This window comes from Propithecus coquereli, unplaced genomic scaffold (genome assembly GCF_000956105.1).
Source record: "Propithecus coquereli isolate 6110/MARCELLA unplaced genomic scaffold, Pcoq_1.0 Scaffold83, whole genome shotgun sequence".
Lineage (NCBI taxonomy): Eukaryota > Metazoa > Chordata > Mammalia > Primates > Indriidae > Propithecus > Propithecus coquereli.
The window spans coordinates 7,053,001-7,070,147 of NW_012154507.1; the positions used below are offsets into that span (position 1 = coordinate 7,053,001).

Consider the following 17,147-nt stretch of genomic DNA (forward strand, 5'->3'; position numbering starts at 1 on the left):
GGGAAGAAATCAAAAATCCTTTCTCATGAATTTAGTATTGTGAACACATCCCAGCAGTTGTCCCTCCCTTGCTCCCCTAGTTTCCCAAACATTTTTGTGATTCTGTCCCTTCCAGTGCTCACGGCGGATCTGCTCTGGAGGCCACCTGCCAGGCTTTCACTGTGCTGGGTAAGGCCTCTGCAATGACAGGACCCTCTTCCGGAAAGATGCCTCCTTTCAATGGTGGTGTTCCAGTAGCTGAATGATCTAATCCCCCCAGCCTTCTAACCTGCCTTCCCCTCCTTCTCCCCTGCCTTTTAATTGGAACTGCTGGCTCCAGGCAGTGAGAATGAAAATAAATGAGCTGTGAATGAATTGAATCTTCCCCCACCCACCTCCCGAAATTGCAATTTAATAACAAATGTTCAGCCCTCACGTGCTTACCTCCCTCTTACTAACGGAACAGACCCTTGGTTGAGATGAGGAAGAAGCATAGCATATATCCTATCTCAGTGGTAAACTCCATCTCCAATGGAGGTAGCCTTGGACTGAAAATGTAGCCATTAGCATAAGCTCACGTCTCCTTTCAGCAGGGCGGTCCCAGCTGGGTCTTTGTTTCTTACAAATGGTCGTGGGAGGAATGCTTGGGAAACCAGTACTACAGGACATTTTGAAACATGTCTAAGTTATCCCTTCCCTGCCACCCCGACTTGCCTTAAGGATTTGTGTGACATCACTTAAGGTGCGGGTATAGGTGCTGCCTGGGGTTTAGGAGGCTGTGCTCTGCCTGACTCCGTTGGGTTGGACTGTCTCAAGAAGGCAGGTCCCAGACACGTGTCTCTGATCTTGCCACACTCTGCCAAGCTCGGGAGGCATTGGCATCAGGAACATTCGCTCACCTGAGCAGCACCAGCTCTTCCCACCAAACTGTCCCCAGCTGTCACAGTGCAGGAGGATGATGCTGACATTGCAGAGAGGTACTTACCAAGGTACCTTTATCCCCACGCCAGTCATAGGAAATTAATGTAGTGAGAATTTGAGGGCAGGTGGGCAAAGGAAATAGTGAAAATCGTACCTATTTGTGTTGCATAAACAACATGTGTAACAGTAAAGGAAATAAAATTGTCTCTCATAGTCCATCAACCAAAATGTATCTATTTTTATTATCTCTATTTCCTTCCAGTCTATGTCTAATTGTGTAAATATTTTTGCCAGTGGTAATCATAGTAGAGGGAACATTTTTGTTGTGGTCTCTCATTTAATGTTTCATGAGATGTTTTTCCATGTTCCTACATGGTTTTTTAATTATACTTTTAATGACTTTTCATTATACTTTTAATGACTTTTAATTATACTTTTAATGATATGATATATCATTCATTATACTTCATGCCCCACTGTCAAATATTTAAATTGTTTTCAATACTTTATTGTTACAAAAAGTGCTACAATACACATATTTATACATATGGTTTTTGTTTGATTTTATTGCATTTGGATATCAAGTGAAATTATTGGATCGAAGAATATGAACATTTTTTATTTTTTTTGATACATAAAGCCATTTACTAAAAGAATGATATCCATTTACATTGTTACCAGTAACATATAAACAGGCCTATTTTAAATCATAACCTTGATGAGAGTAGAGTCATATCTTAAATTCTTTGCTAATTTAATAGGAACAAAATGACTCTTTGGTTTTACTTTATACTTCTTTGATTGCTGTTGAGAGGAACATTCCCCCATATTTGTTTAATTGTGTTGCCTCTTACGTGAATTGTCTGTGTTCTTTGCTTATGTGCTGGAGACTTGGCATTTTTCTTACAAATTTATATGCATAAAGGATACCTCCCCAGGCCTATGCAAATGAACGCTTTAAGTTTAAACGTGGTAATAAAAAAAACTGTGCAAATATAAATTTAATATATATTACATAAACACATGTCCAATAAAAATAACAAAATTTAATAAAATTTATGATGTGCCAGGCACAATTCTAAGCACTTTATCACAACTCTATGAAATATGCACAACTTTATTTCCATTTTACAGGTGGAGAACCTGAGGCAAAAAAGGTCAAGAAACTTGGCAAAGGCCAGCCTGGTAGGGAAGGCAGGATTCAGCGCAGGTACTCTGGCTCCCGAGTCTGTGCGGGAGCCTCTGTCTCTTGTTTATTAGGTGTAAAAATCCGGGAAAGAAGACAGCAAGGGAATGAATCGCAACATGCACCTAGTCCCATAGACTATGAGAGGTTGGAAACAGTGTATCGGTGTATCTTGGTTCTCTGAACCATTGCTCAGGATTTTAAAACGAATTTAGAAGTAAATGAGCAAATGTAAGAAACTTTTATGTAACAATATATACACCTTGTTGCTTTACGAATTATCAAGGATTTTTTTGAAGGTGTGTGTTTATGTTGCATGTTTACAACTGTATACCCAGCTGGGCTGTCTTCATGGTTTGGGTCCAGTGATAACATTCTCCTGCCATTTCTCCCATCAGTTTCTGCTATTAAAAATCATTCCTTGCTTGTGATTTGGTAGGATTTATTTTGACCAATGGTTTTTAAACCATAAAACCCTATTTTATGTGTTGTAGGTGGACTTAATAGATTTAATTCTAGGATGTTTCCAACTTATATGCTAAATAATGAATTTTCACAGTTTTGGGTGCCAAAGTAGCATGAGCATTTAAATCATCTGCTTTGATAGAGAAATAAATGTAGAGGGGCAGTCAGACAAGATGTATTTATTAGTGAAGCTTTATTGATTTAAACTTTCTTATATAAAACCAGTGAAATTCTGACCAGAAATGATAATGTAACAAAATTTATGGAGGGCTTGTGTACTCCACCACTTTCTTTGTGATCCACCATGCCTCATACATCTACCAGTTTCAAGATATGTCTTAACATATCATACTCAGCCCAGGAACATGGGCTGAGTGATCTGATAAAATTATCAGAAACAAATAAGCAAAGATCGCAGTGTCCTAATTCAGTTTTCACTGATACCATGTTTATTAGTGACTTTCAGTTGTAATCCGAATGAGTTGTAGTGAACTTACATATTTTAAGTTATGGCCTTTTGGTGTCTTCCGTATGCCCAGAATAATCCACTTCAGCATTGTCAGTTTGGGGTTTCAGTTTAGTGTGGCCAAATTAGGTGAACTCTGAATGGTGCTATCTTCAATATCTTTCTAAGTAAAATGTGGAGCTGTGAAATTGTGGTAGATGGTTGTCCCTCGTTTAAGAGGAGAGAACTACCACAAGTGAGTGTGGAGAATAAAGTAGATGAGCTTAGGTTGCCTAAAAGAAGACCTCAGTTTATATAACTAGATATTAACTAGTCTTGTACAGTTCAGGCATCTCAGAGAATGGGCTGATTATTTATCAAAGGCAGCTTCATTCATAAAATTGGATCTTTGCTAAGACAGCAGCCCTGTTTTGAAAGGGGGATTCACCTTTTCTCAATGTGGTTTCCTTCAGTGGTTGTAGGACCTCCCAACAGCAGTGATTAGACAGCTCACTGGAGAGGCCAAAGCCACTGTGGACCTACTCGCTGCAACTGGCAGGAAGCTAACTTGTACCATGCTTGGCCAGTGGAGCCAAGGGCTGGATTTGGGTTATGACTTGTGCCCTTGGCTGGGCAGCTTTGCCCACAAGTGTATGTTGTGGCCTTGGAGAAGACCCAGTAGTAATGTAGCATGATAAGGGGACAAAATGTTCCATTTCAGATAAATTTCACTACTTTTAATGTAATTTGCTGGTAAGGTATGTTTCATTTAACTCACGCTTCTAGCCCACTCATTTTGGGTTGCACCTCTCCTCAGTGTGCCGCAAACATACCAGGATCATTCTTGCCTCCTTGCTTCAGCAAATTATAACTGCTTTCTTTTTTTCACTTGGCTCTCTGCAATTTATCCTTCAGTTTAGACGTTGCTTCTTCCAGGAAGTCTACCCTGATCTACCATGTCTGAAGTGTCCCATTTAGGTACCCACATACCATCCTGAACTTCCTCATCATAGCACTTAAAACACTGCCCTCTTGTGCTTCCTGATTATTTGACTGCGGTGTCTTCATTAGTGTATAAACTTCTTGAATCTGGAAACATGTACAGTACCCAGCGCAAAAGTGAGCACTCAATACACATTTATTAAAGAACAAATTCATAAATGCATGCATAATCCTTGTTGGTTGATGGATTCTGAATATTTGCTTTGGCTTGGTTTAATTGGTTGTGATAGGTTTTGCTGTTGAATATGTGACTTTGCAAATGAGAAAGACAATTCCTTGGTGAAGTACTGTGGAAGGTTGTGTGGTATTTCTTAGGAGTCTTCTCTTGATTGGTGGTTAACTGAAGAGAAACCATTTGAATAAACACTGGAGGGTCCTGAAATCTTATGACTCTGTCAAATGATGATTTCCGAGGCACAGAGTGATCTGGTCTAGGAAAAGCTAGAATAGATCTTTATGAATAAGTTCTAAAGCACACTAATCTTCTCTTGCCTTCTCTAGCACTGGAAGACGCAACACAGTGAGGAGTATGAAGCGGAAGGTAAGAGCTGAGTGTGTCAGGACCTGCCAGGAAGGGAAGGGATGCATTCAGAGGCCACTCTTCACACCCCAGCTGCCTGCATTTCTGATGCTGGAGGCCAGCTGGGAACTAACGTTGAGAACAATGGCAACAAAAAATTCATTCCCAGTTGATAGCTCTTAGTTTTAAAGTCCTAGGATTTAACATCATGCAGGAAATGACAATTAAGATGTATAATTCCACTTATGGGCTAATTATTCTCTTATGCAGACTTTCAAATTTATTTGCAAACAGTCCTAAACTAAATAGCGACCTATTATTAATAAAATGCATCCCTTGATAAGTTTCAAACGTATTTAAGAAGCCTCCGAACATGTTGATGCTCTGGCCACCAGATGGCGCTGTGGATTAGCTGACAGAACCTCAGTCCCATTCACAGCCTGCTCTGGATCAACCATACTTAGGCGTAATTACAACACAATGCGTTCTTAGATCTCCAACCTGAAAGACACAACAGTAATGGGCTTGATTTCTGTCAGTAAATAATACGAGTAGCACTGAAACTCCTTTCAACCCTCCAAGGTTCTTCCAGACACACAAAATTGTGCCAGTAATTATTTCATGCTTAAGTGATGACTTTACAGAATCTCTAATATGTAAGTAGAACATTTAGAAGATGGGAATTTTAATAGAGGATAAATAAGCAGTTTTGATTTTTAAATAAGTAGTTTGATCTTTAAGTCTTCAAATAGAATTTATCTTTAATATATAATTGGGAACTTGTAGTTGGCAACCATTCTTTCAAGTTGGGCTGTTTGGTTTCTGTATGTCAGAATATCCATATGTAAAGACTTGGGAACAGGCTAATCTTGAGACTTTTATCATGAAATTATTTCCTTCTCAGTAAAAGACGCTCTAGTATTTAGACTAGAAAGAAAGTGGAGAGAATTCAGTCTGGCAGCTACAGTTGAGGCAGAGTTCACAGAGCTCTCTGGAATAGCTCTCAGCCAGCCTTCTCTTATGACCACACTACAGCCTAAGCTTGTGATGTTCTCAGTCAGAATAAAAAAAGCCTAGAACTTTGCAGTATTACACAGGAGATAACATTTCTCCCCTAGGTATGACTGCCAGAGAGCCACAGGGTGCCTTTTTGCTCTAGTTGCAGCCTAAGGACCAGTGGTTCCACTTCATTGGCGCTTCAGGGCCAAATCAAAGTGGAATGAACACTTATTGTCTGTTTCTTATAATATTTATTTTCAAAAAGCACATTTTTCTTTGAGAATAGGCATTCTCTCTTTGCAATTGTTTTGGAGACAACACGATCTATGCTTTGATCTCAGGCCAGTTAAGGTTTTGGAACCCGGATGATTTGAATGCCTCGCAGAGTGGGTCTGTCCCTCCCCAAGACTGGATAGAAGAGAAACTGCAAGAAGTCTGTGAAGATTTGGGGATCACCCGTGATGGTCACCTGAACCGAAAGAAGCTGGTCTCCATCTGTGAGCAGTATGGTTTGCAGAATATTGATGGAGAGGTAAGTCTGGCAGTATATTTTATTTAGGAATAATGATGATGATAAAAGCTTCCCCGGCCACAGACTAGGAACAACCATATCATGGCTTCCTGTAGCTTGTTGAACGTCATTTTTTCCCCCTGGGAAATCATTCATGAAGATTCTGTCATTGAGGAGCTCTTGCTGTGCCATGGAAAAGAATTACTGACACTTACTGAGCCCATACTATATGCCCCTCAGTGCAGTCGGCATGTTGCCCCATGTGAAACTGTCAGACATTAGCTCAGCGTAGCTGTGATATCAGATATATTTGTAGAGGTGTCACTCACAGAATAAAACGTGGGAAAAGTATGGAGGAAGAATTGAGGAAGGAGTTCAGTAGATTTGAGTTCGGTGAGATTTTGAAGGTCAGTCTGATAAGTTTAGTTTCTGGAAAGAAGATCTTAATATCGTCCCTGGGTTCATAAGCAGATTGAGCAATGTGTAGGAGAAACTTACTTGCTGAGGGTGGTCTGAGCTGCTTTTACGTGCTGGCATGAAGAGAGGCTTGGGCTGGACAGAGCAGCCAGGAGCCATTACGATATTCTGGTCATGAGGAAATGGAAAAGGGTGGTTTGGTGGTTTTGAAAGTACAAAGAAGAGTTTTGAAGGAGCCGCCAAAAGACTCTTCCTTGGTAAAACTCTGACCTTCAGAACTTCTGAAACATTAGGAGGGGAACTGGCAGGGCCCACCACCAGAATAGCTGTGAAATGTGAGAATATAAATAATTCCAAGATACGTCTTTCAAAGAGCTGAAAATGAGAATTGGAGAGAGGTTAGGGCTATAGTTGTAGCTTTGGGAATCTTTGATTATAATGATATTTGAAACTGTTCTGTCTGCTTGCTCGGGGGATAAGTGGTGTTATTTTCCTAAACAAGAAAGAGTTTTATCATCAAAAGCTTCCAAGTAGCCTTGCTTACAGAAAAGATTCCCCCCGCGTTCTTCTCTCTCGTATATGTGACCATTACACACCCTTTAACTACCTTTTTAATGGCTCAGGGGTAACTAACTTTTCAGTGGTGGCTGTTGAGTCATAAAATTAAATTCATCCTCCTAAATTATAAACTAGTGCAATATGCAGAACCTCAGGTTGTTTTTGCCAAGAAATATTGCACAAACTTGGATTATTTATCTAAAGCCAATTCTTGGAATAAGCTGTTAAACTACAGCCATTTGTGGGGAGCTGCGTTTTCTTCTCTGGTGGAGTTTCCAAAACCCAGGAAAAGAAGTAATGCATTTAGTTATTTTTCTCTGGCCTGAGGATGAATAAAGGATTGTTTATTGAATATAGCCTCCACTGAGTGTTTTTCCTCCTAAAGAACAATCATGAAATACTGTAGTACTTACTATTACCAGCTTTAAACCACAGAGGAGCTAGAAGTTCGAGATGATCTCATTAACATAAACTCGGAATCCTAAAATTTTACAACCAAAAGCAATTTTAGATTTAGTCATCCCCTCATTTTATAGATAAAGAAAGTGAGATCACAGCTGCTGCATGTTTTCATGAAGGGGAAATAGATTTACTATCTTTTGCCTATAACTGGAACTCTGCTTCCCAGAAACAAGGATGACAACAGGTCAGGGATGGTGAACTAGCCTCCTTGATGCCAAATCTGGCCCAAAGCCTATTTTATTTGGCTTACCTAATGTTTTAAAAATTGAACTTACTGCTACACTTTTAAAATCAGAAGTTTTTTTTTTTTAAATATCCAAGATTTGGCTCCATTTTACAGGAAGTGAGACACAGCTAGCTCCATCGGAGAGGGCAGGCAGGCCTATGTTCAATTTGCCAACAATCACTACTTTCTACTGTCTTAAAACCATCCTGCCTCATTCATTTACATCACCTTCCGGCCTCTCTGGGTATTTGGGTTTGTGATCCCTATTCTAGTGCATTTTCTCCCACCTTACACATCAGAAAACCAGCCAACCATAGACATGGCCCATGTGTCACGGGGAGTGAGAATGCCCTCCCTGTTCTAGAGGCAGCTCCTGCTCAGAGGGTAGGGGTCTTCTGGTTGCCCATTTTGCCTGCATTCTTTTCTGCCTCACCCTGCCCCTCCACCCTGTTCTGAATCTGTACCCTTTTATTCACCGCTTGCCCACTCCCCCATCTAAAAAAACTGGCAGGGCCCACCTGCTCCACCACCTTGAATGGGCAGGTGATGGGTGTTTAGGCCATCCGGAAGCTGTGCACTGATTTGCCCAAGGTCATAAGGTCAGGCAGTGTGGATCTAATGTTAGAGCCAAACTGTTACCTTGTTAACTTCAATCGACACACCTGGATTTTACCATAACTTCTGGTTTGATGGTCCTGAAAGCCTTGTCCTCTAGGCGAGTGTTGTTTTGGTTGATAAGAACAAGAAACAAAAAGCAAAGGGATCTTGGCAACCTCAGAATCTTGCCCCAAATACCTGTCTGTTGATTTGACTACAACATTCTCTATTAGGAACTATTGCTTCTTCCAAAGATTTCTACTCTTTGGAATGGTTTTCTTGTTTCAGAGTTCTCTCTAGAGGAAGTAGGATAAAAGCAAGAGTGGAAACAGACCTTTACTATTGGGTGTAATTGGAAAAAAGCATTTGAGATGAAACAAATGCCTCAAGCACTTACATGAATAAAGTCAACAATTATGAGATGACATAAATCCCAGCAATCCTAGTCCAGATTTGTGGAATAAATATTAAAAATTTGAGAATGTGTTAAGAGAATTGAGGCCTCTGTTAGAATGGACCCAATCATAGGCTCTAATGCTACAAGAGTAAATTTGTTGCTTATTCTGTCTCCTTGCTACTCAGTGACATGGGTGTCACCCAGGAGATTGTTAGAAATGCAGAGTCTCAAGGCCCCACTGCCAGACCTACTATGTGCAGGTCTGCATTCTAACAAGATATCCAGGTGATTTGTTTTTTGTACATTGGAGGCATGTTTCTATAGGAAAAATTTATCCTCCCCAATAAAGAGGAATCCAACTGCCAGTGAAAGGTGTTTGTCTTTCCTTCCTGTTGTGTGATTCCCATTGCACCATTCCCCTGCCCACGCCTCTCTGGAGCTAGGGAACAACCCATTTCCAGGCAAGCCTCTAGCTGGGGCAGTAGCCCAGTCTCCTCTTCCCCTGTTATATGTTGGGGCCCACTTGATTATTGTCAGGGGGTGCAAATAGCCAGCCAGAACTCCCTCATCTTTACATCTCTCAGAATTCTTCTGTTACACACTCATAAAATCCTTCTCAACCAATTTTCGTTTCTCTTGTGCTAAAGCATTAAAACAAGAACCCAATAGATGCAGTGTTGTTCTAAGTAAGGTTCTAAACCCCAAGTTATGAGTTTCAGACCCAAACTCTTAGATCATTACAGTCTGTCCCGGACCAAATTCTGCTGTGCTACCATACCAATTCCAGTAATTCAATGTAAGCAAAATATCACTTAGAGTCACCACTGTATAGAGGTATTATGAACATCCAACTAATTTCTATTGTTATGATACTAGGAAGCTATTTTTTTTTTAAGCAATTTTTTCTTTTCCAGATAGGGTCTCTCTCTGTTGCCTGGGCTAGAACGCAGTGGCGTCATCATAGCTCATTGTGACTTCAAATTCCTGGGCTTAAGCAATCCTCCTGCCTCAGCCTCCCCAGTAGCTGGGACTACAAGCATGCACCACCACGCCCCGCCAAGTTTTCTATTTTTTGTAGAGACAGGGTCTTACTGTGTTGCTCAGGCTGGTCTTAAACTTCTAGCTTTAAGCGATCCTCCTGCCTCTGCCTCCCAGAATGCTAGGATTACAGACGTGAGCCACTGCACCTGGCCAATTTTTTATTTGTAAGAATAATGTGTAGCAATATTAAAGATTGTCTGTTGTAGCAGCATGAGTAAAAGAGAAAACAGTGAATTGCTAAATTGCATAGGATTATGAAGATGTTGAAAATGGACTTTATTCTTATGAAGGGGGAGCACATATCATTACTGGAAAGGGAAATAAATTCAGTGAAATGCAAATAAAGGGACATAGTTCTATTTCTGGAATCCTGGGATCAACAGTGGTGCTGATTTCTATTGACCGGAGATATACTTTGGGCCTTGCGTTATTTTGAGTGAAGTATTTAAAATATGTGGTTACTGTGTTCTAGATGCTTGAAGAAGTATTCCATAATCTTGATCCCGATGGTACAATGAGTGTAGAAGATTTTTTCTATGGTTTGTTTAAAAATGGAAAATCCCTTACACCATCAGCATCTACTCCGTACAGACAACTGAAGAGACACCTCTCCATGCAGGTGAGAAACAAACAGGAAATGCTTCCTTTGTGAGTAAATGTTAGAACTCATTTGAATAATTTCTAATGAATTGATCTGATGTCTGAAGCTAAATACTAAGGAGAGCGAGAGCGAAGCAACGGAAGAATAAGAATGACTAAACCATTAGAAAGGAAAGGTTGGGTTTGAGAAGTGACCATAAATTACAGAGTGGGAAGGCCACTAATTATGCCTCTTAATGTCAGCTCTGGGTCAAAAGAAACCTGGTTTTAAGTAGAGACACATCTCGCCTATGGTAAAGAGCTCTCTGCCGGAACAATTGTTTTTGATAAGCTTTGTAGGCTTGACTCACTTGGGAACAGAGATCAAAGAGGCCACATGACTTTTTTTTTCCCTAGCTGTGTAAATTAGAGAAACATGTCTTCTGCCCATCGTGGTCAGGACTAACCAGCTTCCGTCTTGACCAACATCTTGTTGAAATGCCTGGAGTCAAGCTAAGCTTGCTCAAGTCTCCTTCTTCTTCCAGTCTTTCGATGAGAGTGGACGACGCACCACCACCCCATTGGCAATGACGAGTACCACCGGCTTTCGGGTCTTCTCCTGCCTGGACGATGGGATGGGCCATGCGTCTGTGGAGAGAATACTTGACACCTGGCAGGAAGAGGGCATCGAGAACAGCCAGGAGATCCTGAAGGTGAGGGAGCTATAACAAAATGTGAGAAAAAATGCCAAACCATGGAAGGGTTGAAAATTTTCCATTTTTTTTTAAACACTGTCATTTGATTTGATTTCTCCTTAATGATTTCGTCTGTTCACAAGATCTCAGAAATATGAGGTACCTTTACTTACCCCCTTTAACCAAGAGCCTTTTGCTAAATACTTTCCATGTTTTTAACCCTCAAATTATTGACATGAGAAATGTTCTTTGGTTGGTGAAAATTGGAGCTATACCATTGTGTTAATTTATAGTACTGGATAGTATTTTTTTTTTTAAAAAAATGCAAATAACCATGTTATACTTTCCTTAGAGAGAACTTTGCTGTTCTAGATTGGAGATTTTTCCTAAGCAGACACTAAATAAATGTGTTCGTCCAATTTCTAGACTATCTTCAATTCTCTGAGTTTGTATAGACTTCATATTTTCTGCTTTCAGACGCTAGAACTAGTGATTTGGCTTGAACTTTGCCTTGTTCTGATTTCTAGGCCTTGGATTTCAGCCTTGACGGAAACATCAACTTGACAGAACTGACGCTGGCTCTTGAAAATGAACTTTTGGTCACCAAGAATGGCATCCACCAGGCGGCTCTGGCCAGCTTTAAGGCTGAGATCCGGCATTTGCTGTGAGTTGAGCAGAAGGTTCGCCTGCTCCATCCTGTTTCCTCCTTGTCCAACAAGTCATTCCAAGGCCTTTGAGAAACATTCTGTATTCAAATGTGGCTATTCTTCCATCATCTAACTACTGCAAAATTTTCCTTAAATTGTTGGAAAATGAAGTAGAACTTGGATTGGCATGTAGGCTTTTGAAGGGAACTGTGGAATGCCTTTATGTTTTGGGAGGGTTTGGGTTGTCTTGGTTTTGTTTTTTGTTGAAGCAAGCCAAATGAGAGCTTTCTTGGGTCTACTTATTGCTTAGAAAGAGTTTCCCATTGACTCAGATTATTTCTGATTCTAGGGAACGAGTTGATCAAGTGGTCAGAGAAAAAGAGAAGCTACGGTCAGATCTGGACAAGGCTGAGAAGCTCAAGTCCTTAATGGCCTCAGAGGTGGACGATCACCATGCGGCCATAGAGCGGCGGAATGAGTACAACCTCAGGTGCGACCTCTCCCACCACCCTGGCCCAGGGCAGTGGCACCTGCAGCGGCAGGGCCAGAACAGAGCATGGGGGAGTCTGCCTGTCTGCCTGTGGCCACACCTGGTTGGATTGACGTAGGTGTGGCCACGCCCTAAGGGAAAGCAGGACACACCAGATATTGTCTCAGGGTGGTTACCATCTCTGTGACTCTGCGTGTCCGTTTCTGGTGGATCAATACAGGGATCTCTGAGGGACTTGGTGGCAGTTTCTTGGTTTTTCTTCCTCACAGGAAACTGGACGAAGAGTACAAGGAGCGAATAGCAGCCTTGAAGAATGAACTGCGAAAAGAGAGAGAGCAGATCATGCAACAGATGGGCAAGCAGCGGTTAGAACTTGAGCAGGAAATTGAAAAGGCAAAAACAGAAGAGAACTACATCCGGGACCGCCTTGCCCTCTCTTTAAAGGTAATCATCTTGTTAGTTCTGTGGTCTATGTCCCTGCTGGCAACACCATGTGGAAAACTACAGCTTTGTAAGAGGGCAAGTCTGCACGGGGCTCAGTCCAAGAATTCCTGTAAGTTTGCCCAGCTGGGTCATGACCCAGACATGACAGGGCCCCACTAGTATCTGGATTTCAGGGGGATCCAGGCTTCTGTGAGCCAACAGTTTTGATGAGTATCTTGTTCTTCTTATCCCCTGCAGACACATCGGGTCCTCAGGGCTGTTTGGCACCTGGCTAACACCCTAGTTCTCAGCTGCTCTTCCAGACCTGCCCCTCACCTTGAAATCTTCTCCTTGCCTGCCCCCCCGCATCATTCCCAGCACACGGCCTTGCCTCTTGCCATACAGAGGCCTGTGTGTTTCTCGTGGCCTCCAAATGTGCTTTTTCTGTCTTATATCCTTCTTTTTTCTTGTGCCTCCATGGAGGAAGCAGCCCTTCTCTTTACTGGACTCTGACACCGTACAGTGTGGTGCAGGGCCTCTGGAGTCAGGCTGCCTGGTTCAGATCTGGGTACCTCCACCTCCTGGGAAACCTCGAGCATGTTACTTAGCTTGTTTCCTAATGCTCAAAATGGGCACCATAATAATACCTACCCTATAGTGTCGATGTGGGGACTAAATGCCACGACGCATGCATACATGGTGTCTGGAAAGTAACGAGTACATATAAAATGTTTGCTACTGTTGCTATTATGAAAGGTTCCTGAAATGCCGCCACATATCAAAAACTAACTAATTATCACCCCCTAACCATCCAACTGCTTCATCTCCGGAACGTTCTCCCTAATCAGCATCATCACCATATGCTATAAGTCCCAGAAGCTGAAATCCTCAGTTGTCATCGCTCGTCAGTCTGTAAGTGGCACTGATGCTCCAAGACACCTCTCAGATTTATCCCCTTCCTCTCCATCTCCCTAGCCTCTGATTAGGTTCAGAATTCATCAGGATTTCTCAGCTGGTTAATGTGCATCCTGAACAGTCCTTTCCTCCCTCTCTCCTGCCCCAGTATGGCTATCAGAGTTACTGTACTAAAGACCAGTTACAATCAAGCTGTTACTCTTTGCAAAAAAATAAAAAAATAAGCCCCGGTGTGTTGTTAGTCAAGGCCCTTAAAAGGGGGTTTGTCCCCATAGCTTTCAAACCTCAGCTCCTGCAGCAACACCCAGTGTTTGCTGTCCCGTGACCACCCCCATCACTTCTCTCAGTTCCTGGGTGGTGGGGTGGGGGGCAGAGCACTTTCATGCTCCTTCACTGCTTTCCCCAGCACGGCAGGCCAAATTACTTTTCATTCCCATTACATTTACTTTTTCTTGCCAGAGGATGGCGCATTTCCTGTTGGGTCATAGACAGTTGTATCCACATCTGTCCCCCTCCCCGAGGTCAGTAACAGTATCCGATTTGTCAGTTTCCAAAGCAACCAGCACAGTGCCTGATACACAGAGATCACTCCATATTGTTTTAGCATTTAAATTTAGGTATACTTTCAAAGGTTAGCGTTATAGAATTAGCATTTTAGGGGAAAGTTGTACTTTTGTAAATACTTCATGTATATTCTCTTATATTCTATGTTGTCGTCTGGGAGTGTGAACTAGAATATATTAAAAATATACTGGCTCTATGTTCTTTTGGCAAAGTGTACTTTGAAAATAATGTTCTTCCAATCAGCCTTTAACGGTGGAGAAGAAAATATGTCAAATGGCATGTCTCTTTGTCTGTGTATGTTTCAACAAATGTGGTGGAAATCTTTCTAAAAAGTACTACATATACAGATCCATTTAAATGGAAAAAATCTTCTGTGGGTTTCATTTGATGGATTATTTCATTATAATAACTTAAACATATACAAATTATGAGCAACTTACATGTGTATCTTTTATATTTAAACCAAAATAAATTTATAAATTAAAATTTATAAATTTAAACCAAACTATAATATCAGTACATTGATTTCACAGTTACTCTACCTTTTGTACTCTCTTTGACTTCTCTTTTGCAGGCAGCTGAACAAGGTATTTTGTAACCAGTTTTATTTGACAATACTGTATATTGAGAATATTTTCATGTCATCAAATATTCTGTGCAATGCTGTCTAATAGATATATAATGCAAGCCACATATGCAATTTCAAATTCGCACATAGCCACATTAAAAGGTAAAAAGAAACAAGTGAAATTAATTTCAAATCATTTAATCCAATATCTCTAAGACATTATCATTTTGACATGTAATCAGTGTACAAAAATTATTACCGAGCTATTTTACATTTTGTGCTATTTGAAATCTGGTGTGTATTTTACACTTATAGCACATTTCAGTTGTTCCAGGCATATTTCACGTGCTCAATATCCACATGTGGCTGCGAGTGGCACCATATTGGCCAGCACAGTTCTACGGGATCAAAAAAAGGGCAAACTTTGTTTTTATTATAAGATAGAACTTTTTTCTCCTCTAGTCTATTAACAGATTTCAAGATGGACAAATTTTCTTAATCTAGAGCACTGATTTATGCCATATATAAAATGGTATAATTTGCTTATTTCTTAACCTGTGCTACATTTAATTTCCCCAAATTTCTTCAGGAAAACAGTCGTCTGGAAAATGAGCTTCTGGAAAATGCAGAGAAGTTGGCAGAGTATGAGAATCTGACAAACAAACTGCAGAAAAATTTGGAAAATGTGTTAGCAGAAAAGGTAAATCTGTTTGAATCTGATTTCCTGATAGGTAGCTCAAAATGTAATTTACACTAAAGAGCAGAAACAATGCCACGAAGAACATTTTTACTGGGGAACTGTTTGGGCAACGTTTTCAGGGATATAATTTAGTAGGTTGGTTATGATGGAAAACATTGCGTGGCACTGAGAAACGATCCCTGCCTTGGTTGAGCACATCACTTCAGAATGTTCTCCCTGTCATCCAGTTGGTGGTGTTTCTGCTTAAATGTCACATTCCTTTCATTCTCCAGAGACTGGGCAAACACCAGAAACTGAGGCCTTTGCTATGTTTTAGGTCAAAGAAGGGCACTCGGGAAAAATGACAGCTTTGCCCTTTTCCCCTTCCAGTTTGGTGACCTCGACCCCAGCAGTGCTGAATTCTTTCTGCAAGAAGAGAGGCTGACACAGATGAGAAATGAATACGAGCAGCAGTGCCGGGTGAGTGGACGAAGAGAACTGAGTATGTGCAGGAGCACTGGATTCAGAGCCGTGTGACCCATAAGCAAGTCACTTAATCTGGGGGTGCATCAATTCCTCATCTAGAAAATGGCAAAAATAAGAGTGCCTGCTACACAGGGTTGTGAAGATCCAGTGAGTGAATATAGGTGTACAGAGCTAGGGGTATAGTCAGCACTTACACAAATGTTAGCTGTTAATGTTGTTATTCAATATCCTGAACTACAGGGAATCGAGCAGTCTGCATTTAACTCTCCTTCCTCTCGGCCGGAAATTGCCGGCATTCAGAGGAAAGTATGGTTTTATTCCGAATGGAGGAATATGTGGTCATGTTGATGGGCTTATTCCAAAATTAGCTTTTCCTGATTGATCACTGCAGACCTAATCTGCTGTGATTTGGTTTTGTCCTGTTTTTTCCTTTTTCTGAATACATTTCTTATTCTGTTTATTTACAAAATGCAAATGAAGCAGGAACCACTCAGATCTTTAGCTAGTAAACCATTCCCAGTTCTTACCAGGAGAGACACAAACTTTCAAATAAATATCATAAGAGGAATCTGATTTAAAAAAAAATGAACTCCCCTAAGCTTAGGAATTTGGGTTTTTTTTTTTCTTAAACAAAAAACACTTATCTATTTTAACAAGGTAGGTATAACTGAGTTCTAACTGCTTAAGATAAAAATTTTAATTGTGCAGAGATGAGGAAAACAATCATGAAGTTGCCTTCTCAGGAAATACATGTGCACATTTGAGAAAAAAATAAAACATTTCTACTGCTTTTATAATTAAGTTTTAGCTCTTGGTTCTAATCAAGTAAAGATGTTTTCTTTAAATGTCTTTACATTTAGTGACTTCATCAGTAAAATCTGTCAACCCTACCTACAAAAATCCCCCTAATCCATCCACTTCTGTTAACAGCTGTATATACCATATATTCTACCCATTTAAAGTGTACAATTCAGCCTTTTATTATAGTCACAGAATTGTGCAACTGTCACCACAATCGATTTTAGAACATTTTCATCACCCCAAAAAGAAACCCTTGTTCCACTCAGCCATAATCTCTCCTATGCTCCTCAGCCCTAGGCAACTACTAATCTACTTTCTGTCTCTACAGATTTGGCTATTCTTTACATTTCTTGTAAATGGAATTATATGATAGGTGGTCCTTTGTGACTGGCTTCCTTCACTTAGCATAAGGTTTTTTCATTCATCCATGCTGTAGCATCAATCAGTACTTCATTCCTTTTTATGGCTGAATAATATGCCACTTTTTTTTATCCATTCATCAGCTAATGGACATTTGGGTTGGAGGTTATTATGAATAATGCTGCTATGAAAATTTGTGTGCAAGTTTTTTTTT

At 40.6% G+C, this 17,147-nt stretch overlaps 1 protein-coding gene across 1 annotated transcript in view; it reads left to right on the forward strand.

Annotated features, from left to right (window-relative positions):
- NIN (ninein (GSK3B interacting protein)) overlaps positions 1-17,147 on the forward strand; it is a 95,582-nt gene that overhangs the window by 40,342 nt on the left and 38,093 nt on the right. The window contains exons 6-14 of the mRNA XM_012663747.1: positions 4,500-4,539; positions 5,859-6,049; positions 10,199-10,345; positions 10,851-11,018; positions 11,528-11,664; positions 11,997-12,137; positions 12,407-12,581; positions 15,197-15,307; positions 15,677-15,766. Of these exons, the coding sequence (XP_012519201.1) occupies positions 4,500-4,539; positions 5,859-6,049; positions 10,199-10,345; positions 10,851-11,018; positions 11,528-11,664; positions 11,997-12,137; positions 12,407-12,581; positions 15,197-15,307; positions 15,677-15,766 (1,200 nt within the window). The remainder of the gene's footprint in view (positions 1-4,499; positions 4,540-5,858; positions 6,050-10,198; positions 10,346-10,850; positions 11,019-11,527; positions 11,665-11,996; positions 12,138-12,406; positions 12,582-15,196; positions 15,308-15,676; positions 15,767-17,147) is intronic.